The sequence below is a fragment of the Coloeus monedula genome (genome assembly GCF_965178545.1).
Source record: "Coloeus monedula genome assembly, chromosome: 2".
NCBI classification, from domain to species: domain Eukaryota; kingdom Metazoa; phylum Chordata; class Aves; order Passeriformes; family Corvidae; genus Coloeus; species Coloeus monedula.
The window spans coordinates 16,566,950-16,593,501 of record NC_138782.1 but is presented as its reverse complement, the minus strand read 5'-3'; the positions used below and the strand labels follow the sequence as shown (position 1 = coordinate 16,593,501).

At 46.0% G+C, this 26,552-nt stretch overlaps 1 protein-coding gene across 1 annotated transcript in view; it reads right to left on the bottom strand.

The window, feature by feature from the left end:
* Positions 1–26,552, bottom strand: part of COQ8A (coenzyme Q8A) — a 43,031-nt gene that overhangs the window by 3,807 nt on the left and 12,672 nt on the right. Inside the window, exons 3-11 of the mRNA XM_082302507.1 lie at positions 24,904–25,314; positions 23,865–23,931; positions 15,923–15,997; positions 9,418–9,540; positions 5,738–5,823; positions 4,561–4,701; positions 3,382–3,463; positions 1,903–1,996; positions 937–1,078 (exon numbers count right to left, since the gene is read on the bottom strand). Coding sequence (XP_082158633.1) covers positions 937–1,078; positions 1,903–1,996; positions 3,382–3,463; positions 4,561–4,701; positions 5,738–5,823; positions 9,418–9,540; positions 15,923–15,997; positions 23,865–23,931; positions 24,904–25,314 — 1,221 coding nt within the window. The remainder of the gene's footprint in view (positions 1–936; positions 1,079–1,902; positions 1,997–3,381; positions 3,464–4,560; positions 4,702–5,737; positions 5,824–9,417; positions 9,541–15,922; positions 15,998–23,864; positions 23,932–24,903; positions 25,315–26,552) is intronic.

The window sequence follows — 26,552 nt, the reverse complement described above, 5'->3', positions numbered from 1 at the left end:
TCTCCAGCTTCTGCAAAGCTGAGTGGAACATCACAGCCAAGGTGGAAGGAGGAGAGCACCAAATGCAAGCCAGACCCCGCTACAGGACACTGCCATTTGGGTCACAAGGCAGAGGGTCAGCCAGGCCAGTTGCTTATAGGAAAGAAGGGCTGCTCATGCAGCAAGACCCCAGCTCACAGCCTTTTAAAATGAGTGCTGGTGATAGAGCAGCTCATTGCAGGGAACAGTCCCTAAGAATAGGCAGCCAGCTCTGGCACAGCTTCAAATCTAATGTGACATTGAGATTTGTTTATCCAGAGGAACAGACTCTGCCCTCTTCCCCAGTAACCTGCTAACAGCTGACAGCTCACACCAAGAAACACACACACACACACATCCAAATACCAGGACAGTTATTTCTGCTACTAGAACAGCTGCTTGTCCCACCACAGCACTCTGATCCCTGGCTATATTCAACACCAACGCCTACCTATCCCCACATCCCTGCTCCTGTTTACTGACAGGTACTTTTCCAGCAGCCCTGTGCAGCACACGTCAGTCCTGCAGGAGATGACACCCAACTGCTTGCACTGGGATGATGCTGCAATTCTGCCCAGAAGAGCAGCTGCATAAGACCCCTTTTCCCCTTGCTGACAGTCCCTCCCAACCTTAAGGTAATCAGAAATGGCATCACACAGCAAGGCTACCTCCCCTTCAGCTGCCCTTGCCATTCACCCCCTCCAACCCCTCCCTGCTGAATGCTGGTGCCTGCAAGGCCCAAACAAGCCTGGAGAGACTCCAGTGTTACTGCCACCTTCCCTAAACAAGTCTTCCTAGAGGCTCCAGCCCGTCCCTGACTCCAGCCCTGCTCAGGGTTTGCCGTGCCACGAGGCATGCCCCAGTCTGGCAGTCACAGGCAGGCCGAGCAAGGGCAGAAGTACAACCTCCCCACTTTACCTCATTTCGGATCTCCTGGCTCAGCCCTTCAGCTTGATCCAAGGGAAAGCCAGACACCAGCTCTGTGGTGAGCACATGCTTGCTGCACAGTTCATCTATTACTCTTGGGACATAAAAGAAGGGATGGTCTTTCAGCAGCTCCCTAGGGATGGAGAAAGGAGAGCAAAAGGTTTAGGAGCCCTGAGAGCAGACAAACCCATCAGCAACACCTCACAGCGCCCTTCACCAGCCTCTCTCCACACCCTAGCTGGGGCTGTCAGGATGTTCTCCTCAGCAGTTACAGTAAGGATTAACTCAGCAGAAATCCTGCCAGTGCCTTACAGCTGCTGCCAGCTTGTGAGGTCGCATCTCCTGCCAGGGCAGTGATACTAAGAAAGCTCCAGGCCGGTGCATCAAGGGGCACTGGGCTCTTCTGCTCACCCCACTTGGCTTCAGGGCCAGACTATACACATGGAAGAAAGGGCTTTGCCAAGGGGAGCCATGCCACAGGGAAGTTCTGCAGCAGGACAGGAAGAGCATCCAGCCACCATGTAAAAACAACCCGGATGCTATGGCAAGCCAAGGGAGCAGGCAGCACTGGTGGTGGTAACTGCTGTAAGAGAGCTGAACTGAGCAGCTCCTAGGCTGAAGGATGGGACAAGTTCACAACAGGTGACCTAAGAACACAGAAGAGCACTGCAACCCAGCCTCAGGAGTTACTGCAGCACCGTCACATGTGGCAGAACAGACTGACTTGCATGGGAAGAGAGAGGATAGGTGATCCCATTTCAGCTGACTGAAGCCATGCCCAGCTGAGACAAGGTGGTGATTCTGGGGGACAGCTCAGGCCACAACCACACACCCTTCCCCTGTGCCACATGGCAGGGCACAGCAGTCAGCTCCCCACCATCCCTGAAGTTAAGTAACCTCTCCTGCCTTTCACACCCACACACAGAGAAGGGGCTGAAGGCACTGGTAGGAACATACTGGAATTTCCTTGCGCAGGCAGCTTCTCTCAGGTAGTCACACTCCAGGGCCAGCTCTCTGCTTACAACTTCAATCAAGTGCTCCGGGAACAAACCTGAAGGTCAAACAGCAGAGGAGAGAGCAGGCTTAGAAAAAAGGATCTCCTCAGGCTAAGCTTTCCAGAGCTGCAGCTGAGGAGCAGCCTGCTATCCAGCCAACTCTGAGCTGAAGAGTACAGGAGGCCCCAGAGAGCCAAGGTGTATTTCCAACTGGATGCAGGTTGTGCAGTAATTCCAGGCCCAAGCTACACAGCTGCTCCTAAGTCAAGGTATATCCACACCACTGTTCTATGCAACAGAGCTCTGTCCTCTCCCAGCTCCCACCCCACAGCCCAAGCTGTCTGTTCCTGCTATCGGCATGGCTGTGCAGGGACACACACCAAAGACAAGCACCCAAACACTGGGCAAAAGCAGTAGAAAAAGGCTCCAAATTGTATCTGCCTCCCAAGTTGGGAGCAGGCACTGCCAGGCAGAAACAGTCAGCATGACTAATACAGTGCACTGCAGCAGCAGCACGTAGCCAGGGCCTGAGATGCCAAGCCCAGTCTTCTTAGTCTTGAAGTTGGAAAACCAGTCTATTTCTTGGGCCAGACACAGCTGGGGCTGCAGCAACCCCTGCACGGCCCTGCTGAGCCACGATAGAGAACAGTCCCAGATTTTGTCAGCACCCAGCCTGATTTTAGAGCAGCATTCGTACAGTCCCACTAAGATTTACAGCTGCTGCAGGCAAGTATTTGGAAAAAGGAGTATTAAGTCCTGCATTCTCTGTAGGAAAAGGGACTTATCCATGTGCTGGGACACTGAGCAAGTTCTAAGATTGACAGTTCTCCACAACTCTGATTGGAAAGAACAGAGAACATCTGGGAAGAGCACAGAATGACAGGTATGGAGGGCTACAAGGAAACAGGGAGAAGAACGAGTTCTGCCAAATGTGCCAGAAAATCATAGGATAAAGCAAAACTACCTCACCTGAATACTGCCCACACTCCAAGCCTAGAAAGGCATCAAAAATGAGTATTGCCAGGCACTTTATACTTAGCCAAGAATCCCTGTGGGTGTGTCTCTATAGAGAGCACACAGAGACAAGTGTGGGTTACTCCGACAGGCGTGTGCATACACATGGTCAGAAAAAACACAGGTGCACTTCCCACCCCACTGAGTGGGCACTGGAGCAGGCACATGCCCAGCAAAGGCAGCAGCAGCTCTGCAGCAGGACAGGGGAACAGAGCATGGCTCCCCAAGCTGGCTCTGCACTCTCTGCCCACATCTACTCCCTCTCCTGTTTTCTGCAGGAAATCTGCTCCTGTGCAGACTTAAGGATACTAAGTCCTTTTCCCCAGTCTATGGAGGGACAAATGAAATGCACTGCTTGAAAGGAGTTGGCAGAACTCAACTTGCACCAGTGGGAACACATGGCCTGCCAGGGTCTCTGTCTTTTTACCTTCAGGGAGAATATTGCTCATGCTCAGGACAGCCATCAGGTTGTTGACATCACTGTTGATGCTCTGGGCGACTCCGGGGTACTGTGGGACAGAATGGGAGATGGCAGTGTTGAGATTAGATGACCTGGTTGTACAGGGCATGATAAAAGCACCTGGCTCAGCATCCACTGCCCCCACATCAGAGCCACCTACAGCCTGGCAATGAGCCAGGGCATTCCTGAGCCACACATCCCTCCTCTAAAAGCTTATTCAAAGCCCAGCATCTAAACCAGGGGACAGACAGAAAAGCGAAGATGCAGCTCCTTGCAATCAGGATGGCTTGTTCAGATCCTCTGATGGGAATTCTCCCAACACATGATGGGTTCTCAGACACACAAATCCCAAAACAGGCACGGCAGTCAGTCATTTCCCTCCCACAGCTGAAAGCACACACCCCTGGAAGCCCAGAGTGTGTCATTCCCAGCAGAAGGGCAAGTGGTGAGGCCACAGCCCAGTCCTGGCAAAGGCGCCTCCTCCTGTTCTCACCTTGTCTGTCAAGAAGGGAAGGAGCCTACACTGCTGAGGAGAATGTGGGCTGATGCCAGAGGGTTGAGATTCTGCTGCTATTACCTTGGCCTAACTTCAGAGAGTACTTGGGACACAAATGGCTTGAGAAGACATCAGCACCCACTGATACTATTTCTGAAGTCTTTCCACACTACAAAAACCCACCAATGAGTTGCCTGGGATACTGCTCAGTCAGCAAGGGACCACACTTCTTTGGATTATAAACCATGCTGTACAAGGAGCTCTAGAATTCAGTCTTGTTGGAAACAGCCACCTGAGGTTGCTGACACCCAGAAAGGGGCCTGGGGCATGTGCACATCCCAGGAAGGGGACTGACCTACAGAGCAGGTGGGACCCTCCCATACAGCCCTAAAAATACAAGCAGTCCCTTAGCACCATTATGCCATGCTGCAGTGACATACCTATGGGATGTCTCTTGCTCACCTGGACTCAGACTGGCTCAAGCTGCAAAACCTTTCCTGTCTTTTCCAGTCAGCTTGCACTAGGTAAGACATCACTAGACCCACATCTTCACTTGCACTAAAACGTTTCTTATTTGTCTAGCAGCACACAGGCAGCTCCCCTGCCCTTCTATGGGCTCAAACAAGACAAGGCTGGTCTGTAAAGCCCACCTGGATTTTCATGGCAACTTCTTTCCCATTTTTCAAGCGTGCCAGATGAACCTGACCAATTGAAGCAGCAGCAAAGGGACGTTCTTCAAAGGACTCCAGTTTATCCCTCCAGTTGGGGCCGAGATCGTTGTTCAGCGTTTTCTACAAATAAATAGAAAGGATCAGGGCATGGGAAGCAAAGATTTTAAGACTTTCAGACTTGGAAATCTAAAATTCCTCTAAGGTGACTGAGTTCTGAGTACCTATAACCTGCTTTCTAGATCATCCTCTCTGCCTTGTCATTGCACACCAAGGCAAGGAGTGGTCCAGCCAGCAATGCTGCCCCAGCACTGAACCAATGCCGATCAGATCTCTGTGAGGCTCTGCCCTAAAGGACAGAAATCTTTAACACAAACACCACTGCCTTGGCAATACAAACATCCCCTTTTAGGTGCCACTTGCTATCTTCCAGAAAATGAGCAAGGAGTTAGCTATTTCTCCTCTTTCATCATGCTGCCAAGCTGAACAGAAGCAATCCAGACATGACTCTCTTTAAGGCAATATTGACAATTAAACATCACAGCCTGCTTTAACAGCTTTTTTGCTACCCTGCCAGACTGCCATATTTAAGTTCTAGCTCTGCTTAGTGTCCTTCAGAAGATAAGTAGTGCTACCAGTTCCTTTTGCACCACTCTTTACATGCTAATTTACAGAGAACATATACACTGTGGAAAGCAGACTTAAGTTTGCTTCATTCTTGGTCTTCTTGATGGCAACTTAACCAAAATGGTAAGGACAAAGCTGCTGTTAATTTTCCAGCAGACTAAGGCTTGGCATGTAGACATATCTAGACACCAGCTTAAGACCCTAAAAAATAGAAGAGAAAACAGAAGAGAAGGCTACACTCAACAAGACCCTGCAACCATATTTGTGTGTAGCATCCTGTTCCATCAGCATTAATCTCAGGACATGAAAAATTCCCACATTTTTTCCCCTCTGTCTGGACCCAAACTTTCATTTTTTTTTAGAAAACAGCACATAATTGAGAGAAAGAATCACACGTTACCCACAACTGAAAATATGTAACACTGGAAGAATACTCTTTAAAATCCCCATCCTCCTCCCTAAGGAATGTCACAGGTGACTTTTATTCTGTCATTGTCCCTTTCCCTGATAAGCACTCAGGAATATTCCTCACCATCATCTGCTTTATTGGCATGAAGTCAGCACTCTGACGCACACGCTCAAAAATCCTCTGGAGATGGGGGTTGATGAAGGCATCATCTGCCAAGGGAAAGCACACAGCAGTCAGTGCAGGCATTGCATTCTCCAACACACACACAGATGTGCACCTGCATTCAGACAAGCCAGGCTGTCCTGCCCCAGGCACACCCCAGGGAAGGTTTTGGAAGTAGTTCTTTAGTTCTTTTGGTGTGGTGACAGGTTGCACAGACCTAAGAGCAGAGTGCTCTGCCTCTGTCACACACCAGCCCATCTTCTGGCTGGCAGCACGACAACATCCAGGTCTAGGAGAGGCCACTGCCTCATGGAAACACAGGCCACAGAAGGGACCACTGAAGAGCCATCCCAACACTCCAACGTTCCCAATGTGGTTTAATCCAGTTCACTTTAAGGGGCAGCAGCTCCTCTAGAACACTGTGCAATGGTAAAACAGCACTTACACAAGTACTGAACTCTTGGAGAAATCAGCATTCAGCATCTGCTATTGTAAACAACTGTCCAAAGGCAGAGCAACTACAAGTGGGCAGAAGAGAACATAGCTGAGCCAAAACTTTTAAGTCAGAAGGATTTAGCAAATATTTACACTCATAAGAAAGAGGAGGGGCTGGGACATCTTGAAAGATTAGTTCTCTGCTTGAACAAAGGCTTCTGCAACAACTCAGAGAAAAACTACCATTTCTGGCAAACTTTTCATTTCATAAATGATTACGAAGGAATTAGATTTATCTGCTGCTCTCCCAGCACTGCAAAAGTCCAGGCTACAGGCCTTGATCCTGAGAACTGAACCTGCACACACAACTGTGACATTCAAACAGAAATTTATTGTTCCTCTCCAAATACACATGTATGAACCACCTTAACATCTATCTCAGGAAACAAGAAACAAACTGTGACCTTAAGAGGACTGTCCTGGGAAGAAGGATGGAAAGGAATGCAGAGAAAAAGATAAATAATGCAGAGATGTGACACTAACACTCAGAATTGTTCACAAATTCCCATTGAAGCCATAATAGCATTTAAAAGTGGAACCAACAGGAGGTTTTTAAGAGGAGCTCCCATTCCATCACTGCAAGCTGGAGATGAGCAGGCTTTGCAGGAACAGTGAGTAGAACCCCTGCTGTGACATTACAAACCCGCAAGAAGGTGAGACATCGCATTTGCGTGTGCACTGCAAACACCAAAAGAAACACCTGCTCTGTCACTGATGGTGTGTCACCACCCAGCTTCTGAACACTCCAAAAACTATTCTCAGGGGTATGTGAAGGTATTAACCATCATGCTGCAACATGCAACCTGCACTGCCAAGGGTGACTGGGCAGAAGGAGAATGGATCTCACCAAGAGCAACTCCTGCTCCCAGAAGCCATTTGTGTCAGGGCATCAGCATCTGCTACAGGCATTTGAGATAAACTTCTGTTATTTGCTTTATTGCTGACATCCATAAACTTCTCAAGGTGTTGCAACCCCTAGTCTGAGAGGGCATCCATCCTTAGCTGGGGTGCTTGAACACCCCCCCTCTTTGTTCATGAGCACAATGTCAAATAGCCAAGGAACCTGCAAGTCCAGGTTGACTGTACAGAAACTCACCAGCAGTGTCAAAAATCAGTTGTGCGGTGGAAGCAACTCTGCCAAAGCCAGGCTTACAACATGCTGATGAATAAGGTTTTACGTCTTTGTGGTCAACTGGTGAGGCCTTACTGGAACAAAACACGCAGCAGGAGCCAAGGCAGGGCACTCTCAGCTGGCAAATGCAGCCGCCTTTCCAACATCTCCCAGAACACAGGATGACTGGGAGCCCTTGGCATCTCCTCTGTGTAGGACCTTTAGGAATGTCGGTCCCTAACAAATCCACTGACTCCCACATCAGGGAGCCACAGCAGACATCAGGGCTTTTAAGGGCACTGCTGTAGGTAGCTCCTGCCCACAATTAACACCCAGACCTGCGGATAGAAGCAGTGAATTCAAACTCACCAGGCCACAGAGAAGCCCATGAAGTGGCAGGACCTGCACGAAATCCTCCTGTCCAAACAGTCAGCCCATGAAACAGACAATCTGCATTGTTGATGGTGTCTGATTTATTTCACCACAGCTGTCCCCCAGCAAGGTCACCATGTGCCTGTGTTCTTGCCAGGCACAGCAGAGCCCACACACTTATAGCAAGAGTCCAAATGAGGGCTGGGTACAACCACTGAGGTTGCTGAAGGCCTGTTCTTGACACCAGAGTGAAGTCAATCAGCAAGTATTTGACACTCCTGCCAGAGCACCGTAACATTAGGAGACAGCAGGCAAGTTACAAAAATCCAGAGCATTTCTGCTCCTCAGAGCCAGCCTTTCACAGCTACTCCCTCTGCACTCACATCCAGGCCTAGGGCAGCTGTGACCAGGCTTGGGCACACATCAGGCACAACTCAGTAGTGTCCCAAGAGTCTGAAATTAATCCCACCTACGGCAGATGAGTTTAACTGCAGAGCTGATTTCCAGGTATGGCTTGCTCAGCCCACATACCAGAGGCACTGGAAAGCAAGGAGCTCCTCCTGGATCTGCACTGGGAGCCATCAGTGGCACCTGGCAGTTTCTAGAGGGTGAGAAAACAGCATGTGGGTGGCAGCCTTTGACACAGCAGCTGATGCCTCCCACTAGGCTTTGCCAGGTGGCCATCAGCCTGGCACCCACCTAAACCAACTGATTAGCAGATGAAATGCCAGTCAGGGCTCTCTGGAACAAGGAACTGATCTTGCTTTGTTGGCGAGCCCAAGTTATTTAATACTCTGCTAGATGCAGTCTCATCAGCTAATACCTACAAAAATTCAAGCAGAAGCACAAGCCAAGCAAACCAAGTACTTCAAACACTGAGACACTTACTCAGTTTCAGAAACATACTGAAAGATATTTCCAGACAAGTCTTACAGCTATTTTTGGCTGGTTCTTTCCTTCCCTATCAGGCTGGGCAGGAAGGCAAATTGGAAAGATCCAGATAAGGCTTGAACTGAGCACACCTGCCATCTCCCAGGAGTAACCTAAGAGTTCAGTGCAGACACTGATGTCACTCATGTCTTCACCTGTGGTCACTGGCCTCAGAGCTCAATGGGATAAATAGCAGTTTGAAGTCTTCTCAGGATGGAAACAAGTGTTTTATACCTGATAAGATTCAGCTGTACTGGCCTTTCCAGTAAAGCTTCAGTGCCCACAGAGCACGTAAACCACAAACAGGTTGCTATAATGGGAGAGCATTGTGGATATAAGCTTGACCACTTTTGGTGAAGAAAGAACAGGATCACATTCTTGTTGTCACCCTCCTCATTTCTAGCAGGACACCTGCAATTGGAGTGTAATACAGCTCTGCTTCTCAACAATTGCTTGTAACACAGACACTAAAATTCACAGTGTCACCCTACTGTCAACCAATTTCAGTTATACACAATAAGGACATTGGGAGAGTGGTGGTGCATATAGTGCATACATCTATTTACTTCATACTGGGATTAGATGGAACTCAAACATTTCCATCACTGCTCTCACAGGAGAAAGCCATTTGTTCAGTCTCCACATTCACTTGACACTGCCTCATGGCAGACAGCTGACCCTGTGTCACACCTGGCAGCACTAAGGTCAGCTGAGGACTTGTGCTGCCACTTACCTTGAATGCTCAGCATCTGTCCCAGCTTTAGTGCTGCTCCCCGGACCTTGCACAAGGTTCTCACGATCCTTTCTGCATTGGCCTCTGACAGGAACGGACTAGAATCCATCACTGCTTTCTTCCCTGAGGGCAAGGAGAGAGAGTATGAATGAAGAACACCCTTATCTTGACAAGTCCACTCCACTGTGTTAGCCCACATTCCACAGGAGATTTGCCCTTCCCTAGGGAAATCAAACCAGGACTACACTGAGTGCCTTCACTGCAACCCAGGGGCACGGACTGAAGCTGTACATGTGCCTTGGGACAACTCTGACATCGTTGGCTTGAGGGCCAGGAGCAGCAAGTCACAGCCTCCAAGAACGTCTGTGCTGCTCTGCAAACCGTCTGGGATCCTGAGCAGATGTTGGTGCTTGAACTCACTGTACCAGCCAGCACAGCCTAAAACATTGTGCAAAGGTGTCTCGGGTCCCACACCATGGGCTGCAGCACAGTCATAGCCTCAGAAGGGCAGCAGGAGTGAGCCACAGCAAGGGGGAATCCTCAACACACCAGCATAGACCAGTAACAGGCCTCTTCCGACCTCAGGGTGGAAGCTTGCACAGAACAAGACCAAAATATACACACTCAAACACACACATTCCCGTCCCCAAGAGTGGGTAAAGCCTGATGTCTGACAGGCTCAGAGAGGTCATGCAGCCATGTGCACACCAGTGCCACGGTTCCAAGTATGCAACAGGGGGATTGTGTGGCATAAGAAGCACTTCCCCTCCACTTTTAAATTTTTTTTTATTAAGGGAGAGGGGAAGGAAACCCTGATGGTCCCTTTGGGAGAAGCAGCCCAGAACTACCTTCCAGGGCAATGCCCAGTAGAGCAGGGACCGAGGGGGCAGGCAGACACCCGCCTACCACTTCTGCTGGGGCTGCAGATCAGCTCCTGCTGACAGAGAGCCAAGCAGGAGGAAGGTCAGGCCTTGCAGCCAGGCTGCAGAGCTCGCAGCTAATACGCTGATCTTGCAGCTACATTGTTTTTAGAACACTTTAGGGGAGCAGAGCACAGAACAGCTGAAACCCCTATAAACAATAAGCAGCACCCAAAAAGGCACAGCAGATGAAAACAGCCCTGGAGATCTCAGGCAGATGGAAATTACTGGTGTGCCACGTGCTAACTGGAGCAGCCAGAGATCCTCTCCACCTCCTGGTAGCTCTCAGGAAGGGTCTTAGACTGGCCAGGGGACAGGACAAGGAACAGAGACAGACTGAAGTAGCTGCTGTCTAAACTCTGGCAGCTCCCACAACTTGGTACCATTTTCTTGAGGTGCCAAGCACGTTACTGATCTGACGGACGCCCTTCAGTCCCTGCAAGCAGCTGGAGTGCTTACAGACCTTCCCTGCAGAAATGATTCCACAGAACTCTCCTCTGGCAGAGCACAGATGTGTGAGGTACATACTGCTTTCCTGCCCTTCATCCCCCCTCTTTCCTTCATCTGTTTTGTGGGATAGCAGCAAGATGGCACTGCATGTGGGACATCTCTCTACAAATCCCTGTCCTAAGTCAAGAATGTACAGGAAAAGGAAAGAGAGGAATAAAACCACCAGGAGTACACAGGACAACCATGCTGCTCTTGAGAGCAAGATACAGAAAAGCAGGAGGGGTCCAGAATTCACTATTTCCAACACACTGCAATCCTCAGAGCACATTTTGCTCTGGATAATGGATGGAAGGAGCCTTAGAGACTGAACAGCTAGAGCTACCCAGGGCAGAAGGATCTGGCTTTGCACACTTGAAAAGCTGTCTCTTAACTGTCCTATCAGGAAAACTGTGTCCTTAGCAATGATGAGGCAAATCCCTGTATGAGATGACACACAGGACCTAGGGAAAGTACTGAATCAAAGCCGTGCCTTCCTTCACACCACTGCACACAAAAACATCCTCCTTTGAGCCAGCAGCAGAATAAAGGAGTTTGTTAATGATTAAAGCCACCTCCAGAAGCCAGTGAACCCTGACAGTTTTATCAGAGAAAGAGCCAAACACAGGCAGGCCCAAGTCCTCTTCTCCTGGCAGGCTTCTCACTGAAGTCCAGCCTGCAGGGGCAGGCAGCCCAACAGCATGTGAGCAGCTCTCGCTCATGTACTTTGCTACAAGCAGCATGAACAAGAAGGTGACCTGGAAGCAAGATTGAAAAGCAGGAGTACGTAAATGGCAAGCAGAGAGAAAACAGACACAGGCTTCCAAGGCTGAGTGGAAAGGGAGTGGGGATAAAACCCACCACAAGTTCACGAAAAAATATACCAATTTTCAGTGAGTCAACATTTTACCCAAAGACGGCTGGCACCTTTTGGTGCCTCACATTATTTCCTCCCCATCTTCAGATCACAAAGCTGGTTTCACCTATTTCATCAGGGGAAGAAAAAGAGGCAAACAGAAGTCACATACAAGCTGTGGCAGCATGGACACCTCAGAAATTAAGGCTCCTGCAGCCACAGTGCCTGGGCCTCTCGGTTCTTCCACAGAAAAGGCAGCAGGCACACACCCTCACTAGTGCTTGACCCACTTTATTTTTTTTTCCTTTCCAAATTCAGAATCAGCATGAACCTTTCCAAACCTGTGTGCAACTCACAGCTGCCTTACTCCTCTTCCACCTTCTTTGCCACTGTCAAATGGAGAACTAGTGACTGGACTTTGTGTATATTTGTTTTAGGACCATCTGCCACAGAAATTTGGGGGCAAGGGAATACTCAAGAACACGGCCTAAGCACTTGGGACTGACAACCCAAGGATATTGCATTACTCCCTTTCATAAGAAAATCCCTCTGTGTTCAAATCCAGGCCAAGTGCCAGCCTGTCAGGGCTCTGTCCAGCCTGGCATTTGTGCATTGCCTGAACAACTGCCCAGGACAGGTCATTAATAAGTGACAAAGTTGTCCTTGAACCCACAGTCTCTTTACTTGTAACAGCAGCTGTTTATCTGGGCACTCTCATTTTAATTGCTGGGAATTCATTCTACTTTCCCATTCCCACCCTGTGTGGGCCTTACACTGTAAATACACGCTTTAAATACTGAGGCTGCCATCAAGGTCACCAGCGACAGAGGAGGTTATCAGCCTACCAGGAAAATTCAAACTGGAAATCAAGTAAGTCATTCTCTTTTTAACAAAATAAGATGAGCCAAACCCCTCAAAGACGGCAGCATTAGGACCTTAAGCCCTTTAAAAAAAAAAAAACAAACAAAAAAAAACCAAAACACAAAAAACCAAAGAAACCTGCACCTACTCACAAGAATTTGGCAGCAGAAGGAATTTACATCCAGGACATCAGGCTTGGATGGAAAAGGAAGAAATTCACCAACTCTTGCACCAGACATATTTCCTTTAGCCTAAGTACCTGAAGAAGTGAATTGTTTATGGAAACAGAGACAATCCAAAGTAGAGAGAGAAGGGTCCTGTGGCTACTAGACAAGGATGGGGAAACTGATCAGGAAAAAACAGATCAGCACGAGCACAATTACTAGAGAACGTGCAGGAGAGTAGGAATTTGCAGTCCCTCTGATAACAGCAATAGAAAGAAGTACAAGCTGTGCTATCAGGATCATGTGTAGCTCAGGAGTGTCTGGCTTAGGGGTTGGGACTAAAGGACCAGTGTTTCTAACTCCATTTTAAAGGCATAAAGACACTTTAGTTTGTACTAACTAGGCAAGAGGAGGGCAACCAAGAGAAAGCTCTTCCTCGTTACTCCTGGATGCCAGTGAGAGTGTGAAATTCTTAGGCATGCCTTTGTGCATACACACATCCCACTTGTTTAAGTCTGGAGTGCCAAGAAGTTACTATTAATATTGCAGCAGTAGGGAGGGAAATTATATCCTCTATCAGCTTCCCAGGAACAGGACAATATGTCATTCTCAAAAGAGACAGGTCTTAGCCCAAACTCATGGTGCTGGCAGCCACAAAACCTGGGCACAAATGCCTCAAGCTATAATCAGGAAAGGGGCACAGAGGTACTTCTAAAGAAAAATAGAGGTACTTATGTCAAGAGATTTGCTCCAAGAACAGCTTAGGCTGGTACTGTCAGAAGAACAGTAAGAAAATGGAATCTTGGACTCCCACTATGTCAGTATCCTCTGCTGTGCATTTCTGCAGGAGCAGAGCCCATGGAGAGAGCTCTCATTCATGGAGTCCTACCCACCACTGAAGTACTGTGGAAAACACATCCAAGGACACTAGCCAGAGGCTGTAGCTGAGTCACCTGGAAACCTTCCTGTGTCTTTGGCCTGAAAAGCTCCAGAAGAGTTCGAAGCTTGCACATCTCTCACTTTTGCCTCACCTCCACACTTGCTGCTCTTGGCTCATTCTCAGTTCCACTATTGATATTATTCTCCTTTACAGCACAGCCACTACTCCAAGATCTTATCTAAGCAGACTTCACAGCAAAAGGAGAAGCAACAAGGAAAGACAAACAAACACCTAAAAATAAAAGCCAGGTCATTTTCTAATTCCCTGCCTAGCACTAAAGTTGTCAGTTCTCATTGCCTCATTTTTTAATCAAGGTTTGTTCAAGAAAATCACTCTTCCCAAAGCAGGATTCAAGACTATAGAGCAGGCTTCTGACACAGAAAAATAATAGCTTCCCCAGGAAGAAAAAAAAGTTTAGAGGTACAATTGCTTTATTGCAAGGAGAAAGTGTCTGCTGCCCTATAAATTAAAAAAAAAATAAAAATCCTTCTCATGCTGTAAGAGAGGAACAAAGCTCATGTTATTCCCTCAAACTTCATAGCTCTGCAAACTCCTGGTTTCACTTGGGGTGTGCCCACTTAGAAAATACTCTGGCAAGCAGAGAAATACCAACAGTTGTGCAATTCCACCTCTGTTACAGGCAACATAAATCATCAGCTTCCAACAGGAATCAACAACCTGTCAAACATCCCAAGTGCTGAAAGCAAAAACCCTTCAAGGATTCTCTACAGGATGGGCGGTGTTTGCCTGGATTCATGCTGTTAAATCAAAGCAAAGAAACCCCCCCATCCTCACACACCTCAGGTCTTAGAGAGAAACAAGAACTCTTTGCCAAGGATCCTTTTTCTCTGCTGGGCTGCTCAGCACTGCCTTGCAGTTAATATTTGCATCTTGGTATTGCTAGTACAAGCAGAGTCCTGGATTGTCCACAACCTCTGCCTCCCACTAATGGAAATATGTTTCGCATTCTGCGGTATTGTTTTAGGGTTTGGGAATTTCTTTTGGTTGGGATTTTTTTGTTCAGTTGCTTAGTTTTTTTAGTGTTTTTCCCCCTTCCAAATGTCTTCATTTTCCAGCCACTCCTGTACCTCCTGAAACGGAGGTTCAGTTTCCATCCTTTTTCCACCCCCAAAGATGACCACGGTGAAGACAGAAATTGGCTTTGTAGTAGAATACTACCAGCCACAGAGCAAAGTTACAAGGACCCAGCAGTTGTCATTATCTCAAAGTAATGCTTCTGAACCAGGAATGATTTGACTTCATTTTTACTTCTAGCTACAAGTACTTCAACCTTTCATCAGCTCCCTCCAGTCACTGGAAGTAACCTGAACACAACCATACCAGCCAAACCAGAGAGACCAGCTGAAGATCAAATAGCCTGCAGCAACTGTCACAGACATTGACATTTTGCAGTATCCCACCAAAGCTTTTCCTGGATAACAAACAAGTGAATGGAACCATAAACTTTAGAATAAACCTCATGGTTTCTGAAGAACACCACCATGTATTTCTATGCCCTAAACCACTGACCCCCACACACCCCACCATATTTTACCAACACCTTTGCTTAGAAGAAAGCCACCATGACATGATCAGGTACAATTTCGGAACATTTACCTCTAACTTTAAATAAGCTGGGAAGGAAAGAGGATCAGGTCTATTTGCACAGCACAGCCTTTTGCATGTTATGAGGATCCTTTAGAAGGCAGCAAAAGACAGATATTGGAAATAGACAACTGCCATTTAATTTGAATTGCATAAAGTGCTTTGCCTCTCTTACACGACAGCAGCCATCCTCCAAGTTCCTCCTAGGCAGAACGTCCTTTAATTTCAAAAAGACTACAACCACTAACAAAATTTTCAGACACACAGGCTCATCTAAAGTTTCTGTACTGACAGAAATACATGGTTTCACTGAACAGTTTAAAAAGAATTGTTAAGACAATCCAAGAATGGGCAGAAGGATAGGATTCAACCTCAGGGTTGGGGGTTGGCTATGGAAAAGTAAAGCTGTACAAACTGTGCTGGCACAAACACATTCTCTGGAATATTCCTCTGACCTCTGTCTGTGTAGTGAGGCTGTGGCATAGGGAGATGGGAGAAGAGCCAGGAGATGAAGGATTATATTGAAAATAGAAGAACTACCCATATCCTCCTGTTATTCTGCTTCACCATCCAGCCTTCAAAAGAAGGCAAATCTTGGAAACTCAGGTAAACTGTGTCTGGGGATAAAATAAAGAGGAGGAAAAAAGTAAACAAAGAAATTGAAAGGGCTTACCACTGCGTTCTTCAGGTCTAAGGCTCTTCTTTGCCACTTCTGCCAAAGCCCCAATGCCAAGACCAACAGCCAGTCCTTCAAAATAAGGAGAAAAAGACTCAAGTCAGAGTGAAAAAAAATACTTCCAAGCCACATACAGAGGCGTTTTTGGTAATTAACTTTAAGCCACACATTCAAATGCACAACAGCTCTATTAGAACATCCTGGGGTTTGCAATGGAGTCATCTTCACTTGACACTGAAGAGTTTTCTCCTATACTTCTTCAGCCCAGCATGCCAGGCAGGAATCATAGGCTAGGCCAGTCTGGGACATCTGGCTTTTATAAAGCATGTCACAAGTGTTACTCAGAGCTCTGTGCTCTGGCTAATGTCCTGCTCTAGACTCAAATCATGGAGCTTAAAAAAAAAGAGGAAAAAAAGATGCCAAAACTCTCACAATCATGGTTCTTAAAGTACAATTCTCAGGAGGGAACAGAATCCCTCTCACCCCCCACCACGCCACTATAGCAGGAGAAAAAACCGTATTTAGGATGAAGCCACTGCCAGTAGAGTGTAAGGTTTTGCAACCCTGCTGTCTAAGCCATAAATTTAATTGTGCTCATTAGCTATCTCTTCCTTCCATGTGCTCATTGACTGTAACGAACAGAAACACGTCTTGCCCGAGGCTCACCTTACACCAGCAGTGTTGTAACCTGCAGTCCCAAGGAGCTGGGTGAGGGAGTAATCCCACACAGCAACAGTAAGACCAGGAGACAAAACAGCAGCAATCCACATGAACTATCACCCTGGCAAGCAGTGAATTCCAGGGTGCTGTTTCACAGCCACAGGTTATGCTACAACTACAAAGGCAGCACTATCTGCCTCCACTAACCACAGCAAAGCCACTGGAGATTAAATGAGGCACACATCTAATCATGCAGCAATCCATACTACCAAAGTCTCACTGCCTTCCCAATATCAAAATATTTCTTTTTTTAGATAATAAATGACATGGGTAACCAGAACAGATAGTGCTGCTTCACATCTCCTCAGCAGTGGTGCATCCTGCCATGCTGTGCTCCGACACTGCTGACAGCACTGTTTTCCAAGCACCCCAAGCCTTCCTCAAGGCACTACTGGAAAACTTCCCAGGTAAAACAACCAGGAAACAAAGTCAGCACAATGAAGGAAGCAGAGCTGTCCAGCACATGGCATTTTGCACGTGTGCAGAAGAGCCACATGCAAAAGTTTTGTCAACTAAAGTGAGAAAGCCTGGCCACAAACAAGGTGACCCTCATCCTGCACTGTAGTTTTTCCTCTCACCCACCAGGTAATTACAACCCCACCTCTCCCAGTACAATTTCAAGCTTGTATAGTTGATCTGTTTCAAAAACAGCTCCACTTTCAGTCTTACAGACTACATGCACTGGGCCAGAGAATCCAGCATAAGGTGAAGCACAGGAGGCATCAGTGACATTACAAGGTGGTTGGGGTTTGGGGGTTTTTTTGTTGGATTAGTGGGGTTTTTGTGGGGCAGTCTTTGTTCAGGTTTTGTTCCTTTTTTTTTTTTTTTTTCAATTTTTCTATATTTTCTGCAAGTTTTCCTATGGAGTTGCAACACTGAAATGACAACTTGAAGGCTAAGAAATTCTCATGTTAGTAGCTAACCTGTGCAGACCCTTCAGTTGTGCCAAACCAGGCATCACCAATGAGCAATTGTTTTGCACCAGAAATCCTGAGATTTTATTAGCTAAACAAAATGAGAAAAATACCCCTAGGCTTCACAGAAAACAAGCAAAAAAGCTTTTCAAACACAGCATAAACAACACCTATTAAAATGCTGATACATGATCATTTCCAATCAGATCCCACATGCAAGAGAGTAACTTGGAGCACGCAATGCCAAGAGTCAGACAGGAAGCCAATAAAGACATATCTCATCAACAAGATGTGATTTTCTAGACTAAATACCACTCACAGAACATTTCTGTTGGCCTTGATCCCACTCTCACCACCTCCAAAACAATGCTCCCCACTGTAAATCAGCTTGGTCATTATCAGAGCTACACTGAACTGACTGGCAGTAATTGGTTTCAAATTAAAAACATCACATCATGTTCTAAAGGCTCTACGGTCAACATTTCAAATTAAAAACTATGAGATTTACTGCTAGGACATAAAATAAAACATATCTGAAGTTTCTAATCTCTTCATCATTAAGACAAACCACTTCTAAAGTAAATGAAAAACTAGGAACCAGATTCTACTCTTCCAGAATAAAGCTGGAGAGGTTATCTCTTTGTTTAAAAGCAGCTTGGGTTTACATCAGTGTGGGCAAGATCAGACTACAAATGAATGTGTTTTTCACCTTCTCTCTCATGGATGTGCACAGCTGAGCATCTGTACTAATATTGTAGACTGCACTAGAAGAGCTCCTTTTTCAATAGGTGCTCTTACAGTTTCCTCACTGCTCCACTCTGTCCAATTTCCAAAAAAAAAACAAAAACACCTCCAATCACCAGTCAGCAAGTTTTAAATAAACTAAAGTCAGACAAAAACATGTAAAAAGACAAAAACATGGTTAAAAAGATCTGAAATTTAAACAAAGGCTTCAAGCATCTTCAAACTATAATCACAGTGTTTGCTGCTGCTTAGCAGTCAAGCTTGAAAAAAAACAAACGTGTTTTTGTTTGGGGTTAAGGTGTTTGCCCTCCCAAGTAACCACTACAGATGCTGAGGTCCGGCTTCCCAGGAAGTAGCTGAACATCTGCCTTCCAGAAGGGAGTCATGAATGAACTCTTCTTGCTGCTTTGCTTGAACATCAATCATTCTTTGCTTCCCATCTTAAACTGTCTTTATCTCAACACCCAAGTTTTCTCCAAGTTTTTGCTCTTTCCTATTCCTTCCTGCAGTGGGAGGAAATGAGTAAGGAGCTATATGGGGCTTAGCTGCTGTTCTTTACCTGTTACCAGGAACAAGTCATCCCTCTGAAGAATCTGTAGCACTACAAAAACACTCTCCTCCTCTGGGCCACTAATTACTTGCACAGGTCACTCCTTGTGTCCTTCACTTTCCTTGTCTGCAAGATGTGTATTTCCTCCAAGATTAATCATTTTGGGACAGTTCTCAGCATTACTCAACAGCCATGATACAACACCTTGAGAAATAATATCCCTAAGCACCTCTACAAAGCCCTTCTCCTGCATTTTGCAGATTATTTCAGCCTTGGAAAAAACCACTTGGTTCTATACCAGCAGAATGGCTCTTTAAGATATTTTCCAGGCATCTGCAGCATCCAAGACACTTCAAACGAAGCCCATCAAGAGATGATCTGGAACCAGTTTTGTTCAGGAAAATCCTCTGGCCCAGCAACTGACAACAACAAAACAAACAGGAGCTGAATGGGCTGTTATCACTCTGCTAAGCCTGCCAAGTGAGGCGAGACCCTCCCCTGGAGCAGCCTGTGCCCTGGTTTTGGTCATGTAAAACACCACATAGCAAACACTGCAAGCTCCTCAGCTGGGCAGGGCAGAGAAAAATATAAAGAATTGGCTCATGGATCAAGATAAGGACAGGGAGATCCCTCAGCAATCACCATCACAGGCAAAAGAAACTAATTTCCCCAGGTTGAGTTTAATTTATTACCAATCAAATCAGAGTAGGATAATGAGCAATTAATACTAAATCATAAAAGACATTCCCTCCTACTCCTCTGTTCTTCCTGGGTTTAACTTTACTCCTGAATCTCTACCTCCTTCCCCTTCACAGCAACACAGGGGAAGGGGATAGCAGTTATAGTCAGTTCAACACACGTCGTTTCTGCTGCTCCTTCCTCTTCAGGAAGGGGACTCCTCAGGCTCTTCCCCTGCTCCAGTGTGGGGTTGCTCCCACAGGAGACAGTTCTCTACAAACTTCTCCAGTGTGAGGCCTCTCCATGGGCTGCAGTTCACAAACTGCCCCAGCACAGGCCCCTTCCACAGGGTGCAATCCTTCAGGAACAGGCTGCTCCAGCACAGGCCCACTGCAGGGTCACAAGTCCTGCCAGCAAATCTGCTCCAGTGTGGGCTCCTCTGTCCACAGGCCCTGCCAGGACCCCGCTCCAGTGTGGGCTTCCCACAAAGTCACAGCTTTCTTCAAGCATCCACCTCATCCACCCTGGGGTCCCCATGGGCTGCAGGTGGATCTCTGCTCCATTGTGGACCTCCATGGGCTGCAGGGGCACAGCTGCCTCACCATGGCCTTCACCACAGGCTGTCTGAGAATCTCAGCTCCAGCATCTGGAATGCCTTCTCCACCTCCTTCTTCCCTGACCTTGGTGTCTGCAGGGCTGTTTCTCTCACTCCACTCTCCAGCTGCAGTTGTGCAGGTTTTCTCCCCTTCTTAACTCTTATCCCAGAGGTGCTGCCACCATCGCTGATGGCCTTGGCTTGGAGCCACCTTGGAGTCAGACACGGGGGAAGCTTCTGGTAGCTTCTCACAGAAGCCACCCTGCAGCCAAACCCTTGACAAGCAAACCCAATACACTCACTTGTCACTCACATGACAATCTGAATCCTGCAGCTGTCAGGCCTGTATATACTTTACTAACATACCTCAGACTAGGTTTTTGCTTTTTTGTTTTCAAAATTGTTAAAATCACATTAAATCTAGACTTTGCCACAAGCTTCCTGAATCTTCTTTATTGCAAAAGGACTTTATTATATCATTAAAATAATAAACTTAGAAACCAGTAATACGATTAAGGGAGACAGGAACAGCTTAGAAAAGTCAAATAAGGCAAGGAAGGGAGAATGGAAATAAAGAAAAAAATCAAGAACTGTGCGGGTGGAACTGATGACCCATCAGGCTACAAAACAAGCATGGAACAAAAAAACTGCAGAAAAATCTGTTTTGTCAATTACAATCCTGGGAAGAAAAAATAAATAAAAATCAAGGATGCTATTTAGTACTATAAATACACCCATCAGCAGTCACTCTTGCAAGAAGCATACAAAAATACCTATAAAGGACAAAAAAGTTCAGTAGAGGATCTTGTGCTGATCACAGAGCAATATTAGCTCAGTATTACAGGCAAGTGTTGGAAAACATGATCTTCAATCTTTCCAGTAAAACGTTCTTTGCCCCCAGAAGAGGTGAGAAGCCAAGGCAAACTCAGCAGTCCAAGTATTTTTGCCTCCTGCTGCTAATTTGTCCATCACCCAGCACAGTGTCCTGACATCATGGCACAGCTGAACACTCCCTATAACACTGGAGGGGACAAAAAAAAAAAAAAAAAAAACCACCTACAAAGAGAGGAGGAGGAATGGGATCATGCCAATAGCATGGGAATTCAGCTATCTGAACCCCAGGAATAGTTACATGAACTCTGTTTTTGACCTACTCAACAACATTTCCATCTTATCCAACCCTAAAATAATACTGTTCTAATATGGAAATAAAGAGGGAAAGTGGACTTTATCCAAAAAAAGAGTGTAAAAAAATAAGTCAGAATCAAATGCTAATTTGACTGGTGTGGAGACTGTAGGAGAAGAATCCACCTCAGCCACTTTATTTCCCAGAATGATTTCTTGGGGTCTTCAAATGAAGATAGCATCCTGAAGCACACAAGAGAATTCCTGCACAAAAAAAACTTACTTGCTTTAAGCTACATTCCCTCATGGATATGGAGCAGCCTCCTGCCCTTAATTATTTTTAAGGCAATGTAAAGAGGTTTGATTCTAATCATTTGAATGTCCTAGGAAGCAAGGACATAGCTGGGTCACTAATATTCCACAGGTTAACAGTGGTATTTCCTACAATATTTCCCCATCCTCCCCCATCCAACGTGGCCTTGAACACTTCCAGAGATGGGACATCCCCACCTTCTCTGGGCAGCCTGTGCCAGTGCCTCACCACCCTCTGAATAAAGGATTTCTTCCTAACAACTAATCTAAGCCTGCCCTCTGTCAGTTTAAAGCCATTATCCCTTGTCCTGCTACCATAGGCCCTTGTCAAAAGTCCCAAAACATTACCAAAGGATATCTTAAACTGAAATAAACTACCTATAGACTACATTTGTTGTTTGCTAAGCCACTGTACTGACAGTACTGTTTCTCTTTGCTGTTGCAAATTAAAACTCAGAGGGAAAGATAAGCAATGAATGCTAGCAAGAGATTGCAGAGACCAGAGAATCTGAACACCATTTCTGCAACACAGTTTTCCCCCAGAAGCACTCTGAAAGCAAGCACTCTGTCTTGCCAGCCATTTTTATCATATAAAGCAGACAGCTGGAAGAGAAGAGCAAGAACAAAAAGAAAAAATTATACACAGAGGTATGTCTGGAGATGCTGCTTATAAACAATTTCTTTCCTACTCTCCCTTAGTGGTTTTGGTCTGATGGGGCTATTTGTTTTGGTTTTTACCTTGAGGTTAGGAGAAGACAGGTTATACCTCCCCTAATAGCATGAGTCAGCCTTCCCTCACAAAACAGCCTTGGGTGCCAAAAGCTGGAACATAAAGCAACAGCACTAGAACCCAAAGTTCACAGAAGATGTGAACACATCCACCAGCTGTCAGCAAGCAGCAACAGGTGAACTCCAGAAGATGACAGCAAAAAGTGCTGTGATACTTGTCATAAAATTCAAGGTTAGATTAGAATGGAGACATGTGTGCTACTAGAGCTCAAGAAAACAGCCCAGTGAGTTTTAAAGTGATGTTACTCCAAAAAGCAGATTATGAACCCTGCTTCCCTTTAAGAAATACTAAGCATGTTGTAAAGCCAGAGTGCCTGCAATAGACTACAGGGTTAAAGAGATCTGACAAGCATGAAAAACTTACCACAAAACTCACTTGCTGTTTATTCCTGCACTGCATAGGATCAGCCCCTGCCCCAACTCCTCCTAGTGTGCATATTAGTCCAACAAAAGGACACACAGAGAAAGAATAATTGTTTTTTTATACAATAGTTGATTTGAACTACATTTGACAGGCTGTTTTTCTTTCTTCTGGGATCCGTAACACAAAGATGTCTACTTTGTACATGTGCTTCTCTATCAAATTTTGTGGAAGAGAATCACAAGAGCCACAGGAGACTGTTCACAACCTAGATAGATATCATCTCGAAACACTACAGTCACAAGAAAACCCAACCACAGCAAAAGACAGACTCCTCACCTAATGATTACCTAAGTAGCACTAGCTGTGTTCATCTCTCCACCTGCAATACTTTGGTCCCTTTCTCCTCAGGAACACGTTAAGTCCTTTGATGGCTTTGGATACAAGACATTAAATAAGCATCATCTATCAATATTACTTAAGATATTTAGTTACTTTTTGACACAGTAAGGCCCACTCTGCATGTAAAATTCATTTAGGTTTCAGCTAGCTTGATTTTACAAGCTCAGAATTTACATCCTTCCTGGGAGAGAAAATGGTCTACAAGCAATGGCTAAGTAAATCAAACCTTGACTGTTATCATCTCCCCGTGCTCAAAAAAGAATACTAGGAAGATATGTTTTATATTTAAACACTGTTCAGAGAAGTAGCAAGGGTAAGATTGGGAAAAGATTACTTGAAATAACAGCTGCTGCAGCTGACTCTGCTTGACAGTAACAGCACACCGTAAGGACTGGGAGAGTCTCCTCCAAGTGCAATCACATGTGCAGAACCAGGGTATTTGTACAGGCTGGGCAACAACCTGCACCTCACTCTCCCACTAAAACAGCACAGCCCACACTGTATGTGTCACCACGAAGATGTGCAGCTCTATTATGCACCCCCAAATCATCTGCCCCAAACTCTTAAGAACAATGAAAAAGCCCAAATCAAGCTCTGAGCTAACTAAGCTGTTAGTGGGTAAGCACTTTCCTATTAGCAAGCTGAACCAGCAAATGGAACCAGCTGGTGCTGCAGAGCAGGAGCCCTGTCACAGCCAGCCATTAACCAGCACTGCAAGTGCCATGGCAAACGCAGGAGTGCAAACTGACCTCCGAAGTTGGCGAGTCGGCCGATCCTGGTGACAGGAACCTTCCTCTCGCGGGCCCGCTCACTGAGCTGCAGTGGAGAGACAGGGAAAAAACAAACCAAGAAATCCACAGATTAACTGGGCACATGGTCAGACACCTGCAAAGTCAGAGCACAACCCAGAGCACCTAAACAATTCCATGCTGCAGAAAGCTTTCCTTGAACCTGAGCCTTGTATCTGTTGGGAGATTTTCAAGGGAATACAGTGCAGAACAGACACACCATGAACTGAAACACACACTGAGCAGAGGAGAGGACAAGAGGGTGGGAAAGACAGAAGAGCTGATAATCATGCTTGGAAACCCCATTCTCACTTTCAACTCAGCAGCCCTTGTATTTTGAACTTGGAGAAGATGCACAATGCTAACCCAAACTCCCTTCCACACATGGAATTCGAACTCATGGAGGGTCATCAGATTCACAGGACTGTAGACAGTTCCTCCACGCACAGCAGCAGGAGTGGCTAAGTATACAGCAATATCCTGAGTGAGTGAGCCCACAGTGGCATCTGACACTGGATGTGGGGAAGGAGACACAAGGTCAGAGCAGATGACAAGAATCTGCACTGTGAGTTCTGCTGTGGGTTCTGCACTCTCACACAAGGGTATGAAGCACTAAAGCAGCAATAGTGAGCTGTGCTACTCTCCAATCTAATTACGCTCAGGGCAACATTGCCTCCACTTCTACAACTGCAAGACGCCACACAGAAAGCCACAGCCTCCACTGTGAGGAGCTTAGGTCCAATTCTAAGCCTAAATACACTTTTTAAACATTCACTCACATCAGATTATCTGACAGAGGGAGCAAGTATGAAAAGAGAGACTGAAAAGCTATTGACAGAACAAATATCACAGGGATAATGAGCACTGACACTTCCCTCTTCTGCCTCCCAAAAAGGGAATAGCAGAAGAGGAAGAAATGAGAGAAACAGAGGAGAAGGTGAGTAAGGACAATCCAGCATAGAAACTACAGCACTGAGAATCCTTAATTAAAACAACATACCATCTGTTTGTAGGGTTTCTGCCCTGAACCTGTTTTGGCCTGTCTGGCTTTATCAATATCTTCAGCTGTTAATCCACCAACAGAGGAATGGTCTTGGTGAAAAGCCCTATTTTGTCCAAAGGCAGTAGCAAAAGGATTTCCAGGGTCCCTAACACCTCCAAATAACCTTGCATCCATTTTGGGAGGGAAAGGCTTCTGACCAATGCCAGAATCTCCAGTCTCATCAACGTTTCTAAAAGGTCCATTTGTTGTGTAGGAGTAAGCAGGGCCTTCAGCGCTGTGTTCCTGAGGCTTGCCAGGGGCAGTGGAGAAGTCCATTGGAGGATCTGATGGCTCTCGGGCTGAGAAGTCATAGTCTTTCCCAAAATCCTCACCCAGGTCAGTAAAGTTCTCCTGCTGTCTGCCTAGTTCCTGCAAACAATAATAGAAATACTTTAAGAAAAGATCTTAAACCTTGCTCCCTACCCACCCATGGTCCTCAGAGATGAGCATGCAGCTAGGTGTCATGTCTCCACAGTAAGGAGTTGTAGACACTTGGAGACTCTACACTGCAGACATTCACAGTAAGAGACAATGAGGATGCTTGGAATCCCTGGCAACCTTTTAACTCCACTGATGGGACAAATTCTTTCACAGTTTCTCAAATATCCCTAACTGGAGACACCTTGTTTTTACATACACTGCCAGAAAGGGTCACTAAATGTGGAGCTCACTAGAAACAATGCACTGCTCAGAAACAACAGCTGATGGGAGCTGCAAGATCACGTAAGATGTACTTAGGAGGGATAACAAAAAGCTGAACCTCATAACATTCAGTTTTCTCTCCTCCCATCCTGTCCCCACTCACACAACATGAGCACTTCCAAGCCCAAAGCCACCTGAAGCAGCACCAGATACCTACTTACAGGAAGAATAAGCTCACCCTTTCATGCCATGTCACCACCAACTGCAAAACACAGTCCATTATTCAACCACTAAACTATGTGTTGTCATCCCAAAATAAATAAAATTCTGTGCCTGGAGCAAGGATAACAGCATCGGGCACAGCAACACTCCAGGCTAGCTTCTCCTGACACTTTTCTTTTCTGTCCTAACCTTGCAAAAGCTGCCCCACAAAGTCCAGATACTTCTTAACACTTTTCAACCAAAAAATAAATAAGTAAGAGCCAACAGCAGAGCATTATGTCCTGTTCACTTATTCCTTGACATATACTAGTTACCTATCTCAGCAGTGGCAATACCATAAAATAACTGATGACTATTACAGGCAGTCAACAGGATTTTAAATCCTGTTGTGGTCAGGCAAGCAGGCAGCATATTTCAGGCTCTTTCCTAAACACTAATTAAATTTCCCTTCCTCAGAGAAAAAAACCAGAACATGGTCTTTCCTGTTATTCAGCAGGTCTCATGCTATTCTGAACCTCAACATTGCAGCGGGGGAGGAGAGGAGAAATGTTTACAGATGGGGACTGCAGCTCACAATAAGGACCAATGATTTCAAGCAAGAAGGCCTCCTTACTTCCATACTTAAATTTTTAGAAACATGACAGCTAAAACTCTTTCACTTAATGTAAAAGATCTTCATCTCTTCAAAACAGAAGATGCTGTACATTTAGATTTCTTACTGAGCCCTGCTTTGGCAGCAGCTT